This window comes from Triticum aestivum, chromosome 2D, assembly GCF_018294505.1.
Source record: "Triticum aestivum cultivar Chinese Spring chromosome 2D, IWGSC CS RefSeq v2.1, whole genome shotgun sequence".
Taxonomy (NCBI): domain Eukaryota; kingdom Viridiplantae; phylum Streptophyta; class Magnoliopsida; order Poales; family Poaceae; genus Triticum; species Triticum aestivum.
In genome coordinates this window covers 308,096,708-308,116,206 of record NC_057799.1, presented here as the reverse complement: position 1 = coordinate 308,116,206, position 19,499 = coordinate 308,096,708, and the positions used below count along the sequence as shown (strand labels likewise).

The 19,499-nt window shown below is 42.7% G+C and overlaps 1 protein-coding gene across 2 annotated transcripts; it reads left to right on the top strand.

Moving 5' to 3' along the window:
• Positions 1-2,709: 2,709 nt before the first annotated feature.
• Positions 2,710-19,462, top strand: LOC123052865 (187-kDa microtubule-associated protein AIR9). Of its 2 annotated transcripts, XM_044476221.1 has the most exons (38): positions 2,710-2,894; positions 3,558-4,339; positions 4,433-4,498; positions 5,545-5,610; positions 5,711-5,782; positions 5,860-5,925; positions 6,026-6,088; positions 6,162-6,227; positions 6,535-6,634; positions 7,094-7,195; positions 7,639-7,862; positions 8,434-8,548; positions 9,113-9,233; positions 9,363-9,535; positions 10,200-10,332; positions 11,788-11,888; positions 11,960-12,007; positions 12,125-12,309; positions 12,423-12,540; positions 13,017-13,144; positions 13,323-13,491; positions 13,842-13,960; positions 14,074-14,242; positions 14,410-14,494; positions 14,583-14,656; positions 14,763-14,882; positions 15,231-15,417; positions 15,509-15,630; positions 15,718-15,925; positions 16,310-16,383; positions 16,464-16,602; positions 16,688-16,869; positions 17,120-17,275; positions 17,373-17,504; positions 17,882-17,940; positions 18,581-18,613; positions 18,720-18,851; positions 18,967-19,462. In XM_044476221.1, the coding sequence occupies exons 2-38, from the start codon at positions 3,656-3,658 to the stop codon at positions 19,141-19,143; spliced, it is 4,968 nt and encodes a 1,655-aa protein (XP_044332156.1). In that variant the 5' UTR covers positions 2,710-2,894; positions 3,558-3,655; the 3' UTR covers positions 19,144-19,462. The 2 variants fall into 2 exon arrangements, with proteins under 2 accessions (XP_044332156.1, XP_044332155.1); XM_044476220.1 differs by having other exon boundaries at positions 15,509-15,925.
• Positions 19,463-19,499: the final 37 nt, after the last annotated feature.

The window sequence follows — 19,499 nt, the reverse complement described above, 5'->3', positions numbered from 1 at the left end:
CACGCCGACCCAGAGAGCGTTGCCATCATTGCTTCCCGGTGCAGGCGACTGCTCCGTGTTCAAACAACACGACAGCCGTCCATCTGTCCGTTTTCCGCCCACATTAAAGACACACGGTTGCCGAGGTGGCTACTCCGACGCCACCTGTCCGTCTCTCTGCCGCCCACCATTGCTATATAAACTGCTGCCCTGGTCATAGTTGCAGTCATCCGCCTCCGATCCCTTTCTCCTCTCCACACCATTCCCACCATGACTTCCTCGCGCTCGAAAGCTCTTTGAGAAGGGTTGGCGACGGACCAGAAGAAGGGTTGGCCACTATTGCTGCCGGCTGGCTGTCCGGCAGGCAGCTGGAGGACGATGACGTCCCAATAGAGGACGTGGCCGACGACGAGCCGAGGCCACCCTCCTCCTCCCCGCCACCCTTGCCGGTGCATTGCACCATGACTATTGGCGAGCCCCGTTCCCATTACATGCACATGGTGAGGGATGAGCGGGAGGAAAAGTTTCGGGAGTTGCTGACCGAAGCCGCCTACAACCACTAGCTCCTTCAGGAGAACCAACAAGCGGAGAAGCAGCTCGCCGCCCGTAGGGCGATCGTGCGGGACACGGACCTGGTGGACCAGGCGGCTCGCTCGAGTCCTACCACTCCGCCCGCTGGAGGTAGCGCCAGCGTCAGGCAAAACTGGAGGCCACCTACAAGGAGTTCGACGAGGCGGCGGACGAGGTGTGGGGCAAGACCGACAATGAGGCGGAGGACACTGCCGAGGCCGCGCCCGCCACCACGACCACGAAGCCAGCACGTCCGCGATCGCAGTCGGTAATGATGAAGAGTAGTGCACGGTAGGTCGCCGCCGCTCGGGTGCCAAGAAGGCCACCGCTCCTTCCCTCTCGTTGAAGCCAAAGCTTGGTGGGCTGAGCCCGATTAGCCGCTTGACGACGATGCGGAGGCGAACAATTTCACTTCCCGGTGCTCCAGAGGCAGAGATGGAGAGCGCAGAGGCGAAGCTGGAGGAGGCAAAGCTTCAATTCTCAGGGCTCATGGACGGACACGAGGAACGGGTGCCGGCGATAACAGATTAGGTTAATTAATTACGAAAAATGATTAAAAACAACCGGATGATCTTTTCTCAAGCCGTCTCCACTGCGCGCCACGTGCCCGTGTGTGGTCCCGTCCGCCGCTCTCCTTCTCACCTTATCTCTTTCACATGTTTATCCCTCTCCATTCGTCTTCTTCGTCACACACAGGCAGATGAGAAGCCCCATGACGAGCACCACCGCCACCCCCTCCCACCGCAACCCGGCCTTCCTCTTCTCCCTCGAAAGCGCCACCCTCCTCCTAATTTTCCTTCCTCCAAAGTTGCCGCTCCTTGCCTTCTCCACCCGTGGATCTCGTTGTTGACTCCTGCCGGCACTGCAAGCTGGCGATGCAACATCTCATCGACTGTTGCCAGTGCTGCAAGCTGAGGGGGCGATGCAGCAGCTCGTCCACTATTGTGGCGCTGCAAACGAGAAAGCTGCAGGATCATCGGCGCTGCCATGCAGCGCTCTCCGGTGTGCCGGAGTCCGAGGAGGCACCGTCGTGCTACACGAAGGGCGGTGTCGTTGGCGCTGCGGGGACGAAGCTGCAATGCAACATGCGTGTTGCTACAACCCATGGATCTCACAGGCGGCAGAAGCTTCAACGCAACATCCATGGTGTTGTGCCGGCGACAGAGCTGGAATGCATTGCAAGCGGCGGACCTCGCCAGCGGCGGAGCTGTAGTGCGGCATGGATGGTGCTGCAACCGGCGGTGGAGCTGCAGTGCAGCGTGGATGGTGATGCGACTATCTCATCGGCGACGCGACGGAGCTGCGATGCAGCGCGTGTACTGCTGTGACGGGCTGATCTCACCAGCGGCGAGCTGTACTGTAGCGTGTTGCGATCGTCTCATCGGTGGCACGATAGAGTTTGCCATGCAGCTCATGTACTGCTGCGACATGAGAATCTCACCGGTGGCGGAGCTGCAGTGCAGGGTGCATGGCGCTGGGACCCAAGATTCTCGCCGGCGGTAGTCGCGGTTTCTTATGGAGGATGAGCTTTTGCTGTGCAGACGACGATGTTGAGGAAGGAACTTGTACGAGGACAGAGACGATAAGAAGGGGCGTGATTAGACGGTTGTCAGCGGCGCAATCAGATGGTCAAGCCGACTGATTTTCCCCCAAATCAATCGGTTGATTTGTAGCAGCCGCCATTAATTATACCTCTAGAGTCGGATATGTAATGAAATCCGCTATGTTTATACAAATTTCGGCTGTGCTTGAACAAACTTCGTCTGATTAGTTTGAATTATTGTTCAAATGTGTCCTTGTTTATAAAGGAATGTGAACGGAAATTTGCGGGGTCATGATGCCCTAACCTAAGCCGGAGACTACTCGCACGAAACTCAACGCCGCTCCAAAGTCCCAGCGGCCGGCCGGGCCCCGCGACAGAACCAGTACGCCGGCGTCGGCGGCACTTTACAGGTAACCACCTCCAACCCTTGACATTTAATTCTAAGGACGTCGAGGCTCAATGCGCGAAAAAAGCTGAACGATTTTCGAAGCGCCCGGGCGGGGCCCAGACCAAAGCGCGGAGAGCGGGACCAAACCCAACCCGGCAACCTTTTATTTTTCGAGTTTATGCATCCGGCCCCCGGAAACTGTCGATAATTATATGGACCGGCTCGCTTTGCTTCGCTTGACCCCATCGGATACTCTTCCCCAGCTGCTGCTGTCTATTGCCTCCGCTGTTCCACTCCTCTTCTCGTCTTCGTCTCCCACCGCCTACCACCTCGCACGCTCCTGGCCGCATTGGCCGAAGCCCGAAGGGGAGGCAGGGCCGGCGGCTGGGCTCGGCTCCGGCTACGACAGGGGAGGTGAGCTGAGAGGGACTGACCCCTTGCCTGCCCGCTGCTCGGTCTTTTTCCCCTGGAAATTCCTGATGTTTTTTCTTTCGGATTGAATTTTTAACTTTCGAGCCGCAGTTCTGAGTGACCGGTGGTTTGAGAGTCCAGGGCCTGGCTATTTATCCAAGTATTTCACCTGAGGGCTCGCCGGCGGTGATTTCCGGCGGGCGTTTCGGTCGCCTTCTCGCCGAACCAGTGGTGGAGGTTTATGCGCATCCACTACTGTTCGCTAGGGTTCTAGGAGCGTTTTGGCGGCGTGGTTTGAGCCTTTTTTTTTACCACTTTTGGTATTTCGCCATCTCGGACGAAATTTTGTTTTATGTTTTGAATTCCGGCCTCAAACTTACTGCTGCTACACGTTTCTTCCTGAGCTTTAAACGTTCTTTTTCGAGAAATGAGCTTTAAAAGTTTCGCATATTTTGGTAGCACGTCGTGATTGCACGATTTTTCCGTCTGATTGGTACTAGCTCGCGTCACACCCTTGGTCATTTCCGTTGAGGCGTTGACGAATTCGGCCATTATTTCAATTTCTGAACTGGCGTACAGGCTCCATGCCAAGGGAATCTGCGTTTTTTGTGACCCTTTCATCCCTGTCACACTAATTGTTTGTTTGTCTGTCTCTTTGCAATCCAGCTCACTCATGTGTTCAGTTGCCAAGAGGTTGTTGGCTTGACTGACTATTAACGCATTGGAGGTGAACCCAGTTGAGGCCTTTATCCTGCTTGTCGGGAATGGAAGCTCCACCGGAGGCATCAAAGCCGGCAGATGCTAAACCGGTGAAGCCTCGACCATCTGCACCCACTGCCAGGATTGCGTCTTCGTCAGTCAAGAAGCGGGCTGATGGTCTTACCTCGGCACAGTTGAATGTGTCCCGGTCTTCCTTGATGAAGCCTACCTCTACCGTGACCGCTGGTTCGGTGCAGAGAAGAAGCAGCACCGGAACTGCCGGGAAGCAACAGGAGAATGGGAGCTCAGTTGTTGCTAAGAAGGTTAGTCCTTCGCTGTCGGATGCGGTCAAGAGGAGTAAACCGGTGTCAGTCCCCACTGTTAGTTCCAGACCTTCACTGGAGAAGAGAACATCTTTGGTGTCTGAGAGGACCAAGGTAGATTCGGTGAAGAAGCCTTCTGTTAAGGCATCGCCAACTTCAACACTGAACAAGGTCCCATCGTTGACAGAGAGCTCCAATGGCAGCAGCACGACTGCCAGTTCCAGGAGAATGGCATCAAATGCTTCTCTGCACTCACCGCGGTCCTCTTCAGTGACAAGCAGTGTCACAAAGAAATTGGGTTCTCGGACGTCATCGGCGGACAAGGGTTCTTCTGTGTTGAGCCGGAGGAAGAGTTCGACTGCTGATAGTCGTGACTCACGGTTTATGCTGCTGCCACAGGTGGATCTGAAGGCTAGCGATGAAGTGGTTAGTGTTGCTTTTCTGCTTGTTTATCAATAACCAAGATGATTGCATCATGTGGTTGTTTTCTTCCATCCAACATATTTTCTGCTGCTACAGAGACTGGATTCAAGAGGTCACAGGGTTCGTAGTCTGAAACAGTTGAGATTAACACCTAAACTTGAGGTAAAGTGCATTCAGCCTCTCATTTTCTGTTTTCCAGCATGTAAAGCTCGCAGCTTTTTTGTGATTTTGAATAACTAGAGAGAAACAATCTTGTTAATTTGTATGGTACTCCCTCCGTCCGAAAATACTTGTCATCAAAATGGACAAAAAGGGATGTATCTAGAACTAAAATACATCTAGATGCATCCACTGATTACGAGTCGAGGGACTAGTCGACAGACTAGTCTACGAGTCGCAACTTGAGTGTGGACTACAAATCTCGTGTAGACTACTTGGTCTAGTCGAACAGTCGACAGACTAGTCGTAGACTAGTCTGGACTAGTCGAGCTATTTGAGTCGAGCGACTCAAAATTTTGAGGGGATAAGTCACGCAGCCTGGCCGGAGCTCATGCTCGGGCGGCAGCCATGGCTGTGACATGTAGGTGCGCGCGGCCCTGAGACGAGAGAGAAGGAATAGAGATAGAGGAGAGGAGAGGAGGAGGCATGGAGGTGGTCGGCGGCAGCGGCCGGGGCCGGCGGAAGGCGGCTCGAGGCGCGGGTCGCGCACGCGTGCTCCTGTGTGTGATGGTGCTGGCGGCGGCAATGGGAACGATTGGGAGCTAGGGTTCCAGTGACGGGAGCTAAGTAGGCTGGCCACTTGGGCCCAAATGGGCCAGCTGGGGGGTGTTGTGTGGTGCTGGGCTGGGCCTGGCGAGCGTTGCCTAACACTTCTGGTTTTATTGCATACTGTACTGTTTATATATACTACATACTTGATACTACTACTAGTTATTAACAATAATTGAGTACTACAGTACCATGTCGACTAGTCCAGCACTAGTCTAGACTAGTCACGATTAGTCTATGAGTCTCAACGTCGGAACGACTCGTCGACTCATCGACTCGTAAACCTTGGATACATCTCCTTTTATCCATTTTGATGACAAGTATTTCCGGACGGAGGGAGTAGTTGCTAAACTTAGCAAGTGCGCAAAGATATATACAACCAGCATTGCTTATTCAATGGCATGGATAAAATGACTGCTAATTATATTTCTTGTTTCTAGTTTGTGTATCTACGGGACAATCTGTTATCAAGTTTGGAGGGCATTGAGATACTCAACGGCGTAAAGGTATCCCCTCATTCCCTTTTTGTTGTTCATCCTTCATCTTCATGTGCAATATTTTGTTGATTCTGGCTTTGCTGTGCTATGTGTTTCATAATATTTCCAGGTTCTTGATTTGAGCTTTAATGACTTTAAGCTCCCTGGGTTTGAGCCTCTTGAGAATTGCAAAGTCCTCCAGGTTTGTGCTTCCCCAGTCGTATTCATTGAACACAGAAGGCTCATGTGCACTAATTTCATTTGTACTGAACTATGTAGCAACTTTATCTTGCTGGAAATCAAATAACTTCACTTGCCAGCCTTCCTGAATTTCCTAACTTGGAGGTATGGTAATGTTGTCAACTTAGTCTTAGCAGGTAGCAGTTGGTCATTTACTTATTTTGAAAAGCTAAATCTCAGCCTCGTATCTCTCTTGCTGCACCAGTTCCTTTCTGTCGCTCAAAATAGGTTGAAGTCACTCTGTATGGCCAGTCAGCCTCGACTTCAAGTGAGTTTGCTGATTTTGTCTGACTTGAACATAATCAAATAAGCTAGTTAGACCTGACTTTGTTTATGTATAGGTGTTAGCAGCCAGCAGGAATAGAATATCAACTTTGAGGGGATTTCCACATTTACCTTCACTGGAGGTAGGTTTTCCTCAGTTTTAGTTATAAGTAATTAACATTGCTTATTTTCTTATCAAGCTAGGTTCTATCAGCATGTATCTCCATACCTTAGATGGTAGCCTTTAACTTGATGTTATTGAACCTTATATGCATCAATGGAGCAATTCACTCCACTCTTGATGATGATACGATGTTCGCACAAACACTTGGAACCTGAATTTTATGTATAAGAATTATTCAAATATATGAAGTTACTCGAGAATATTGATGCATGAAGATTTAGCATAGTTGGCTCACATGTGCTATATTAAACTCAAATTCCCTTCAGAGTTTACGTGTGGAGGAGAATCCACTTCTTGAGATGCCACACTTGGAAGCTGCTTTGATTTTGCTTGTAGGCCCTACTTTGAAAAAATTCAACGACCGAGGTATGCCCAAACATGCTTTCCACTGTCCTGCGTAGTTACTAATTTTTGATTGGACGGTCTGTAGTAAGAAATAGCTGTTTTGATGTCTGATCTTAAGCTTATTGCTGTGGTAAAATCTCATTCAATCGGGATGTCGTTACTCTGAATGAAAAAGCAGGTGATGCTGTTACTTGAGATATTTCCAGATAAACCACTTTCCATTTCCTTTTCCTTGAAAAATGTCGCCATACGAATAGGTTTTTTTTTCAAATGCTGAGAGTTGAGGTAGCTCAGTGTCAATTCTTTGCCGGCATGCATAGTAGGGATATGACTGCTGTGATCTCTTCTGTTGATAAATTGATCAATCATGCGTAGTGCTGCATTGATTGTGTTGGATAAGTATAGATGTTTGGTGTGACCTGAATATTGTATCTAATTACACTAAGATCTTTCATATTCTGAAGTGTGAATTTGATGCAGATCTGAATCCCACCGAGGCTGAGGTTGTGAAGCAATATCCTGCTCATACAGCTATTTGCATTCGTGATGGTTGGGAATTTTGCTCCCCTGAACTTGCTGCTGGTATGATTTTACTGCACAGAAACTTTGCTTCTTTTGTCCTTGTTAACACATTTTCTAAGGATTGCATTTTTAGACTTTTAGTATAATATGTATTCCTTAAAGACATGTGTTTGGTTAGACACACGGGCTTTATGCTAGTGCATGATGCCAAAGGATTGTGTGTGAGAGTGGTCAACCTGGCATTGCTTCTCAAGGCATGTCATTTTTTCCTTTTTGAAGAAGGAAATTTGAATTTTAACACATGGTACTCTTGTGAATAATACTAGGTTTCATGTTCTTTTAGTTCTTTGTTCTCATGAATAAAACATAGGCAGCATGCCAAGGCTTGATGTGACATCATGAACTAAAGCTATATGATACATATTTGTTACCTGGTTCTTGACTTCTTTAGTATCCTTGATAGCCTAATTGTACATTTATTTTGTTTTGAATTCCGTGAACAGATTCAACATTCTCCTTCCTGCTTGAGCAATGGAAGAATAAATTGCCCCAGGACTACATAGTGAAGACAGCTTATGTTGACCATCCATTTGAAGAAGACCCCTGCCATTGCCATTTTAGCTTCACAAATCTTAGTAGTGAAGGTAAACTAGTCCTCAAATACCAATGGTTTCTAGGTGGCAAGACACCGACAGGTTTTGTGCCTATTCCTGAAGAATTAAGCGAGGTACAAATACTCCTCCTAAGGTTATTTGCGTTGTAAAGAACTGACGTTTCAGACCTTTTTGTAGTTTGTACGGTCATCCATGGTGTTTCTGTTTATCCCAACTACCCGTTTCAGCTAGCGCTTCGCTCAATATTAGCCAGCACTGGTTGATAGACCTTAAGAATGCAAAAATAACCTTTATATTAGGGTTGCACACTAAGATTGTCAGACATGATTGACGCCAGCAGTTAGGGCACTTCCGTCCTTTTGCTCCTTGTTCATTAAAATTACCTAAAACTAAAAGTGCTGAATAAATCGCCGTTACACGCGGTGTGGATAAGAAATTTAAACCACAAACTTGCATCATACAAAATTAGGACCAAATTAATGGCTCGATGAAAACCCCTGCCTCCAGAGTGCACATATTATCTTCTGCAATTTGCATTTTCATCTATCATCCACTTCGACCTTATTTTCTCTGCTATTGTATTCTACAAGTTCTAAGCCCTTACTAGTTTTGTATAGTTCTACCAGTTTTGCCATGCTACCATCCTTTTCCAATTCTAAACTCCTGCTATATGTAAAATCTAAGGTGTACTGGCCGAAGAGTGAGGATGTTGGAAGATGTTTGAAAGTTGAATGCACTCCAGTACTGAATGATGCTGAATTCCCGCCCGTCTTTGCTGTATCTTTACCTGTTTGTCTAGGTATATCAAACAACTCATTGAATATTAATAATAATTGATTCTGATTTCTAGTAATTCTATAATTGGTGCCCATTTTGCATGTACTCCCTCCGTTCCTAAATATACGTCTTTTTAGAGATTTCAAATATAGACTACATACAGAGCAAAATGAGTGAATCTACACTCTAAAATATGTCTATATACATCTGTATGTAGTTCGTATTGAAATATCTAAAAAGACTTATATTTAGGAACGGAGAGAGTAGTAAGTTAGATAAAATGTTTGTAGTTCTGTACTTAATTATGGGGCCCCTTCAGTGAAACTCCTCCGAAGCTTTATTTGCCTTGCTGCAAGATTTCTAGCTTTTTTATTTCTTGTGAGAGTAGAAATAGTTTTCCCCTCTGTTAGTACTTACGCACAAATAATTGCATTAAGCAGCCATTATTTTGGCATACGACAAGAGTAACCTGTATTATCCATGAACACAATGCTCTTATGGATGGTCAACCAGTGTGCTAATCTACTATATGGTGGCACAACACTACATAGTTCAAAGGTTTTCTTATTCTGTTTCTGTTTACCAGGGACTGGATATCCAAAGGTTATCAATCTAACAGTCAATGGTGAACTAGTAGAAGGAAATGTACTCAAGGGTGTTCCTCAGATTGCTTGGTGTGGTGGGACACCAGGGAAAGGTGTTGCAAGGTTGCTTTACCTCTTTACCCTACTAACTTTCTACCATTTTTATTTGCTTAAATGAACATTTTATCAAATGTTTTTATTTCCCATGTTGTAAGGAATGCCATTGACTTGTTAAATCTCTTTTGGGTCTAGTTGGTTGAGGCGAACATGGAACGGCAATGCTGTAATAGATGGAGCCGAAGGGATGGAATATCAGCTAACTATAGATGATATTGATTCAAGTTTGGTATTTATGTACACACCTGTTACGGAAGAAGGCGTTAAGGGGGACCCACAATGCACAATGACAGATTTTGTAAAGGCTGGTAAATAATTTTCTCTGCAATCACTTTTTACTGTTACAATTTTCTGTTGAACTTAAGATATGGGTCACATATTTATTAGGGTTACATATTTGCAAGCATCTCTTCCGATCTATCTGTAATGGACTTTTTAGACAATGAAAGCTTTTATTACCCCCTCTGCATCATGGATGCATCCAGCCATACTTAATTACATATTTATTACGTTATCAAGAAGAAAATGATCTTGACTAAAAAAGAAGAGGCCAAAACAACCAGACCAATCACCTTGTGATGGATATGTTTAGTTTTCGCTAAATGTAATCGTTCTATCTAAATTATTTTACAAATTAGAGCCTCTGTGGACAGAAGATACAGATAATTTGGTCTGCTGATATTTTTGAAAAATTCACCAGAAAAGATATTTTTAAGAATGCATGTTTATTTGTATATATGGCCTTTCCATTTCAGAAATAACTGATGATGGTTCATCTGCTTATAGTCCTTTAACCTCTAGATAAAAGTGTTCACTTGTTTAAAAGTAAGGACCATGTCCATTAGAGTTGTCATCTTGATCACAATTTGTAAGTTCCAGAGTTTTTGTTCATACTTATATGACCTATTTGTAATGACTAGGCACTAGTTTAATCTCTAATTTCATAACTGTTTGTCTATGACATAATTTTAGGCACACCATCAGTTAGCAATGTATACGTTGTTGGAGATATTGTTGAAGACAACACAATCAAAGGAAACGGAAAATACTTTGGTGGCAAAGAGGGACTGAGCAAATTCCAATGGTTCAGAGAGAAGGAAAATGGGTATGCGCCATTTTTGTGGGATCATTGAGTATATTGAATAAAGTATAGATCACCTTTTATGTATATATGGTTTAGCTCTTTTATTACAGCCAAGCATTGCACTCGCTACAACTATTACCAATCCGAGTCTTGACCGCTTATTCTGCTTACGCAGTGAGATTTTTCCTGTATGCGATTGACATGAGCGCAGACCTACTCCCTGGTATCACCACTGAGATCAAGTAGTTTGGGCCTTAAGCCAATTAAACATAAGCATGGAAGGGTTGTCCTCTGTAGAGATTAGATATGATTTCATCTGTTAATATTAGTTGCGTAGGGCTAAGAGAGCCATCTATATATAATCATGTATCGGTACTGATCATGGAATGAATGAAAGTAATGAACTAGTACAAATCTAATCCCAGTCCGTCCCTTCTGTCCCCTTCACCAACCTGCGAGATGGCCAGCCTACCCTCGGCCCTCGCTTCTCAGAGCATTACATCCGGTCCATCCTGTCACCTTCATCGGTCTTAGGCCCAGTATCAAATTTAGCATTTGACAACCAGTTCCAGGAATTTTATGTGTAGCCAGACAAAAACGACCAAAACTTTATTATCAATTTGGACAGAAATAGTAGATCTTAATAAGATTGCAAGGAAAGGTCTTTACTTTTTTCCTGGGAGCACCCGTCAAGTTTTCTTCTGTAAACGTTTCCTTATCCTTCTGAAGCAAAATAATATTTTGATTTGGCCTATGCCTCGGTTAAGTACTTAGGTTGAACCAATCAGCTGAACTTTGCAACCAGGTCAGTCGACCAGGCTTATCTCGTCTCTTATGAAATAGCAATTCAGGAACTGGTATGCCTTCTGAGAATCTGGACTGCTAAAACCAAATCTTTCATAGTCATATGCAATGTCTAAGGTATCATTCTTATGTTGTCACTAGGAAGATCCTACTTACATCACCCATTGTGTCTGAACAGATCTTATGGTCTTAATAGTCCAAGTAGATGCCTTTACATAGCTAGATTAAATAGACTGAACATTGTTGGACTGTGGTTGTACCAATAGAATGTGATTTTGATGCCCCTTGCTTCCGACATCCCCAATTGTGATGCTGGACTCTAGGCACCTAGGAGTTTCCAACATTTTAAGGAGCAGTATTCAACTGAATGTAAACTTATAAACTACTCCCTCCGTTCCTAAATATAAGTCTTTGTAGAGGTTCCACTATGGACTACATACGGAGCAAAATGAGTGAATCTACACTCTAAAATGCATCTACATACATCCGTATGTGGTCCATAGTGGAATCTCTACAAAGACTTATATTTAGGAACGGAGGGAGTAAATAAGAAATATGAAAGAATTATTTATCTTTAGCTGCTCTGGTTGAGCACTAGTCTAGCACCACATGCAATGTGTAGAAATTGATGTAGTATGTTATTTATGGAAACAACTACTTGATTTCGTGCAGTGGATTTCTTCTAGTGCTGTCGAATAGCACACAATACACACTAATCAAGGAGGATGTGGGCTGGTGCCTCAAATTTGTATATACTCCCATCAATCTTGAAGGTCCGTTCAACTGTCCACTGCTTGTGTGCATTGATATTTTGTTATACTAAATTATATTAGTGTCTTTCCAGGTCAGGAGGGTGAAGCTGCTTTCGCCATAACAGAGGCAGTAAGGAAAGGTAGCAACTAATGACGTTGTGCCCATTTTGCAGTTAAAGTGTTAATGTTTCTGTGCTTTACTATAATCTTGCTATTAGTTGTGTGATCGCTTTGCTTTACTTCCCTTGGTCGGTTAGCTCCTCCGAAAGTCTTTGATTTGAAGATTACTGGTGAAGCAAGAGAAGGAAGCAAGGTATCTGTTACTGCTACCGTCACAGGTGGAACTGTAGCATCCAGCAGGGTTCAGTGGTTCAAGGCATCTTCATCTGAATTTGTGAATGACCATGAGCTTGAAGCCCTTTGTACATCTAAAGTCTCCAAGGTATGTTAAATTTTATTCTCTACTTCTCTTGGTGTTGCAGCATTACTGAACTCGTAGTCATGTTTTTAATGGAGATATGGTGAGTTACAATCTCTTTGTGAATTTTATACTAGACATTCCGCATTCCTCTTGGTGCTGTTGGATGTTATATTGTTGCGAAGTTTACTCCTGTGGGACCTGATGGCGAAATTGGTGCACCAGCCTATGCTATATTAGATGATGTTGTGGAAAGTAAGTTCATGTTCTCTCAAACTCAACTATTTGTCCTAAATATCATTTTGTGTTCACACTTCTGATAAGGATGAATATTCTGTTCACAACTCTCACCAGTGGCCATTTGTAGTTTTGTCTACCAGTTCATTATCTGCCCACACTTGAATACTAAATTCATGAATGGTAGACGACCTAATTACTTCATTTATTGAATGGGTGGCTAGAAGTTTTCTACAGTTCCACTGGACTATCTCCAGAAATTTCTTAGCCAGTAGATTTTGGTTTTTCTTCTGTTTATTATTGGAATACTGGGAGCATTATATTCATCCAAAACTTTTGTAAGGTCATGAAGTTCCACATCATTCACCTTCGAGCTTTTGTTTTTGTTTGGGCAAATATGCACTAGCATCTTGTGAGTTACCTCTTTTTTTCTCGTGCTGTTGCCATTTGCTTTCTAAATTTGACAGCTTGGTTATATTTCTCCTCTGTTGCAGCATTGCCACCCAGTCTGAACTTTTTGACAGTCACTGGTGAATTCTCAGAGGATCAAATGTTGACTGCATCATATGGGTATATTGGGGGCTATGAAGGAAATAGTCTATACAGCTGGTATCTTCATGAGGTATTGCTAAACTTTCTTGTTTGTAACTTAGTTCACACTGATTCTCAGTAAATAACACTCATCATGCATATTGGGCCTCTAGAAATGCATATATTTAGTATATGCTCCTTGGGTACTACTAGCTATGTTCTACGTTCTTTATGCCACACTGTTGCTCCACTTACAAAAAGTTTGACAGACTGAGGATGATGAAGGCAGCCCACTTTCAGAAGCGTCTGGTTTGCTACAATATCGCATTAAAAAGGAAGATGTTGGGAAGTTTGTCTCTTTCAAATGCATACCAATCAGGAATGATGGTATTGTTGGTGAGCCAGGAGTTTTCATGGGAAATGATAGAGTTACACCAGGTGCACATTCTCCTTCCTCCCGAGCAATTTCTCAAATAGGAGATCACTTTATGTGCCAAGCAAGAAGCTGACTGGATAAATGAAGTAGGATTCTTTACGGATGCCTAATATGCTTTTGCGTCGTGACATGATGCCGAAATTGTATATATGTCAAAAACAAAGGAGTAGTCGAGTAGAATAGTTTCAGTATGCCACTTAATTCTCTTTTGTGGGTTGGTTGCTTTTTTATGGCTGAGTTATGTTTCCTGACTGCAGTTTTGACATAGTCTAGATGTTAACTGACCAATAAAATTCGTCAAACAAAATGATTTCCAATGCAATGACTAATTAAATCTCTTCACTTTTAACAGGAAATCCGACGGTACTTTCTCTTGAACTAAATGGTGAGGCCATTGAAGGGACAACTATGGTTGCGAATAGAAGATACTGGGGAGGAGAAGAAGGGGACACGGTATTCCGTTGGGTACTGGTAGGTTCTTATTGAAACACCATTATTGTTTTCACACAATGATGACTTTTTGTAACTTCTAACAGATTGGGTATCCAGTGGCATCCTTAAAATGAACTCTCTTTTATCTGTAGACAAGTTCTGATGGAACCTGGAATGAAATTGAAGGCGCAACAAGCTCATCATACAGCTTGAAATGTGATGATATTGGCTTCTACGTGTCTGTCTCGTGCGAGCCTGTTAGAATTGACGGAGTTCATGGTTCTTTGGTGACGACAGAAGCAATCGGTCCTATTATTCCTGGTACATTAGTTGACAATTTTATCTCATGGAAAAATAAGCGCTTTTCTTTAGTGTTCATGCTTCTGTACACATGTGCATGTGGACACGCATTTCCTCCAATCTATTCATTGATGTAATAACACTGGCTAGCTAAATGGACCAAAATCCCCTTATATACTTGTTTGCAGGGCCACCGGCATGTCGATCACTTGAGCTAGCTGGCTCTATGCTTGAAGGTGGTCGGTTGACCTCTCATGCTGAGTATACTGGAGGGTAAGCTACACTGCCAATGTTCCAGGTTATGCCTAATGACATATACTAGCCGATCTGATTTGATTGCTTCTTTTTCTTCTCATTCTAGTGTTAAGGGAAACTGCATCCAGCAATGGTTCAGATCACATGATGATGGTAGCAAGGACGAGTTGATTGCCGATGGTCAGTGCACATTAAGTTTCTTTTTAAGGATTGCGCGCTATCAGATACAGTTGCTGTTTTTTCTCCGTTGGAGCAGAATTAATGTTCAATTGTTTGTCTCTTTTAGAATGCCTAGATCTTGTTCTAGCTGATGTTGATTGCCGAATTGAGGTTATATTTACACCTGTAAGAGAAGATGGAGTGCAAGGGTCTCCTAAGAGTGTTTCTTCGGATACAATCTTACCTGGTTAGTGCTTCTTCCAAAATGTTCTACTGTTTTCATCAGTGGAGAAGCCTTGATCTAGTGCAGAAAGAAAATGCCTAGTAGCTTTAATCTTCATTAATCATAACATGGATGGTGCTTCTTCCAAAATGTTCTACTGTTTCCATCAGTGGAGAAGCCTTGATCTAGTGCAGAAAGAAAATGCCTAGTAGCTTTAATCTTCATTAATCATAACATGGATGGTCCTTGTATGTGATAATCTGGATCCTGTAGGAAGTAGATGAAATGAATTCAGCTTTGAGCATAGCGTGCCCAAACTCTATACAAATTTTAATCTAAAGAATTGTCTGTTTGTTAATCCGCCATTGACAGGGGAGCCCAAGGGTGTCAGTCTTGTTATACCAGAGTGTTTTGAGGACAACGAAATTTCTCCTATCAAAGCCTACTTCGGTGGCAAGGAAGGCACTGGAAAATATACTTGGTTCCGAACTACAGAGAAGCTTGATAACTTGGAACCTGAGCTGGTGGCATCATGTTCAGAAGTTGTCGGAGAAACCTTGTGCGTTCTTTTACTGATTGCATCAAGGCTTTTACTTTTGAAGGATTTATGTTAAGAGCTAATTTGTTTGAGATAATGCAATGTCTAACAGATTGTACAAACCTTCATTGGTTGATGTTGGCTTCTACTTGATCCTTTGCTGGGTTCCTACACGATGTGATGGAAAGACTGGTGACCCATTGATGGCCATCACTGATAACCCTGTCATGGCAGGTTGCCACTTGATCTGTTCCTACTTGACATTGCTATGTATTAAGTATTTAATCCCTGCAGATTCTTACTCTTGTATGAAATTTGCAGCTTTTCCATCTGTTTTGGATGTTAACTTGAAGAAGACAAGTTCAGACTTATACAGTGGAGTAGGCATTTATTATGGTGGATATGAGGGATCAAGCTTGCATAAGTGGTACAGGGAATCTAGTGATGGGACCAGGATTTGTATAGATGGCGCTGCTTCAAGTACATATGAAGTGGCAGATGCAGATTACAGCTGCCATTTGTTGTTTGGGTAAATCATTTTAATTAAGTCTATTTTTGTCTTGACACTTTTTATTGGAATAACTTGATGGTTTGTTTATTCTCATCTTACGTTAATAATATAGTCCACGTGAAGAAACCTCAGTGGCATGTTATGTTTTTTCTTTTCAAAGTTGTTCTACTGTTTTTTTCTCAAATATATTATGATCCGTAATTCACCCAAAAATCGCGTTCCAAAGGATTTGTCTGCAGAATGTTGCTTCTGTTGTATATTTCATCATTCTAAGATAAATGACAACATCTGACATATTTTCATTGGAATACAAAGTAACTGTTACGGATAATTTGGTTGAAAATTCCGGGCGTGATCTTTCCTGATGTCTAATATGCAGTATGCGTTTGCAATTCTTGACAGGTATACTCCTGTTCGTTCAGATGGAGTCATTGGCGAAGAAAAGTTCTCTGAACCATCTGATATAATCTTTCCAGGTAAGCTATACGTCTCTGAACCTATTGGATATATTACTTTTAAGTTCTCCATTTTATGTAACTGAATCTTTCTGTCGCAGAGCAACTCAAAATCGAGACCCTTTCATTCAAAGGAAATCAAGTTGAGAGAGAAACACTTGCTGTAGTTGAACAAATTCCAAGAAATGAGACTCAAGAGCATATATGGGGTAACTACAAGAAAGAAATAAAATACCAATGGTAAGAAAAGGGATGTAACATCTATATCTTTGGATATACTTTGGTCAATATGTGTGTAACATGTACTGTATATCTTTGGATGCAGGTTTGCCTCAAATGGATCAGGAGTGGACCTGTCTTTTGAACCTTTGGCTACCGAGTGCTCTCGTTCATACAGAGTACGCTTTGAGGATATAGGCCGATGTCTCAAATGTGAATGCATTGCTATTGATGTATTTGGACGATCCAGTGAATCGGTATCAGCTGTGACCTCCCCTATTTTGCCAGGTCTTTTCTACTGCTTATATTTATATCCAATGTGTTCTTATTTGTTCAATGTGTGCATGCTTCTGCCCTGTCCATTGAAGTTCTTTTGGCTGCTAAAAGTAAATAGTGGTTCTTTTAAGGGCATTTGCAATATTTGACCCAAACATGAAAGATCAAGTTGCACTTGTATTGATGATTGTTGATAATTGGTATTCAGTCTCATGCAAAGTTGCAGTAATATCTATAATCAGTGGTATTTGTTTTTTAACAGGAATACCTAAAATTGAAAAACTGGAAATTGAAGGAAGAGGTTTCCACACCAACTTATATGCTGTTCGGGGTATCTATAGTGGTGGCAAAGAAGGCAAGAGCAAAATTCAATGGCTTAGGTCAATGGTTGGAAGCCCTGATCTTATCTCCATACCTGGTATGATTACTTTGTACCTATTTTAAAAGACGTACCCAATCAACTATTCTTCTAGACTTTGACATTATCTTTTACCCGCACTTGATTTCTTGTGCAGGTGAAACTGGAAGGATGTATGAAGCAAATGTTGATGATGTAGGGTATAGACTTGTTGCAATTTACACACCTGTGAGAGAGGATGGGGTTGAGGGACGACCTGTTTCTGCTTCAACAGAGCCGATTGCTGTTGGTATAGTCAAATTACCTACCCTCATCCCTATAAAAAACACTTTCCATCTTTCCCACCAATGTTCTCCTATTACTCCCTCTGTAAACTAATATAAGAGCGTTTAGATTACTACTTTAGTATTCTAACCGCACTTATATTAGTTTACGGAGGGAGTACCATTTACTGCGATTTTACTATTTATTAAACTTATGAATGTGGCATGCCTCTATAGAATGGAACATGAACACGTGGCAGTACATACATGTGGTATTTATGATAAATGTATTCAATTAGGGAATCATTATTTAAAATCATCTTGGGCTCTAGCTATTCTAGTCATCGTTTTCGTACACCCTTCACTAGTTTGTCGTATTAATTTTTGCTTTCATCTTATTCAGAACCCGAGATTTACAAGGAAGTAAAACAGAAGCTTGACGACGGTTCTGTCAAGTTTGAGGTGACAACCACTCCTTCTCTGAAGTTCTTTTTTTTTTCTCTAGTTCAGAGCTAGCATGAATAGATTAATCTCTGTTTGACAAACTGTTAAAATCAGTTTAGTTTCCTATTCACTGTTGTCACTGAGAGATGAGTAACAGCTGTGAACTCTTCCCACTAAATTCTGAGTGTGAGAAAAATTCCATGGCAATGATTATTTGTGCTCTCGGGAGCGCATGCTCTCTTTATTTTAGAAAATTAAAAAACTGACTTGAGTAGTTTCAAACCAACCCCCCCAAAATCTGGTGCGTAGATATTAGAGGGGCCATGTGCCAGCAAGTTTTTTTGTAGATATTAGAGGGGCCATGAATTTCCACAAAATTCTAGCATTTTCATGTTTTTCTGTAAGTGCCTGAGTTTGTTTTTCCCCACAACAAAGTGGGAAATTCATTGATTTGGGCAAATGAATTGTGTTTTTCACGAAACATGTAATCTGAAAACAAACTTGAGTCAATTGTATACATTCCAGTCACTACTAACTATTTTAAATATAATAACGTTATAATGTTTGCTATCTTCAAAGTAGCGATATACCTTGTGTTGTGTTTGTGAAATTTATTCTTTGTTTACTGACTAGAGTGCATCAACTTTGCATTAAACAGGTTTTGTGTGACAAGGACCGAACACCCAAAAAGGTATTTCCCCAAACTTTTGTTGTCCTGACACATCGAAAGCTCACTAGCATACTAAGCTATTCAAGTATACCTATCTTACCCAAAAATAAATAAATAATACTAACAGGCACAAGTGATGGGACATTTGGAGCGGAGAATTTTGGAAGTCAACAGAAAGAGAATCAAAGTTGTAAAGCCTGGATCCAAGACATCATTTGCAACTACTGAAGCCCGAGGGACATACACTCCCCCATTCCATGTAAGTTGTTACCATGAACTGGATAGATATTACAATCTGGTATTGGTAATATGTGCTCCTTTGTTCTTTAGCAATATGCCATGCACTTATGTTAACACTTATTTGATGCTTGCAGGTTGAGCTATATCGTAACGATCAGCACCGTTTCAAGATTGTCGTTGACGGTGATAACGAAGTTGACTTGATGGTTCAGACGCGGCATATGCGAGATCTTGTCATTCTGGTGATCAGGGGCCTCGCCCAAAAGTTCAACAGCACCTCCCTCAACTCACTTCTCAGGATAGAGGCGTGAAAACATGATATACCTGACAATGTAAATCAATCAGGAACGTATGTTGTTCAATACCGGTGTTGCAATTTGTTGGTTTGTAGTGTGTATTTTGTAGGATTTGTAGCGTGTCAGCTTGTGTGATCCTTTTGTTCTTCTTCTAAAGAACCAACACATAAGAGCTAGTGGCCCTTGTGACTCTGTTTTTTTTTTTTTTTTTTTTTTTTACATTTCTCATGAAATGTACATAGGGTTTTCAGAGTGTGAGAGAGTGGTGTTGTATTCAAATACAGCTTGCGCATGCCGTGCTGTTATAATATCAGGTCATGTTGTTGATGATCAATCATTCTCATTATCACAGTGATGCCAGGATGGGTATT

Coding starts and splice junctions, on each gene's coding strand:
- LOC123052865 (XM_044476220.1), top strand. CDS start 3,656: ATGGAAGCTCCACCGGAGGCATCAAAGCCGGCAGATGCTAAACCGGTG. Junction 7,863..8,433: donor TTCCTGAAGAATTAAGCGAG/GTACAAATACTC, acceptor GTAAAATCTAAG/GTGTACTGGCCGAAGAGTGA. Junction 16,870..17,119: donor GACCTCCCCTATTTTGCCAG/GTCTTTTCTACT, acceptor GTTTTTTAACAG/GAATACCTAAAATTGAAAAA.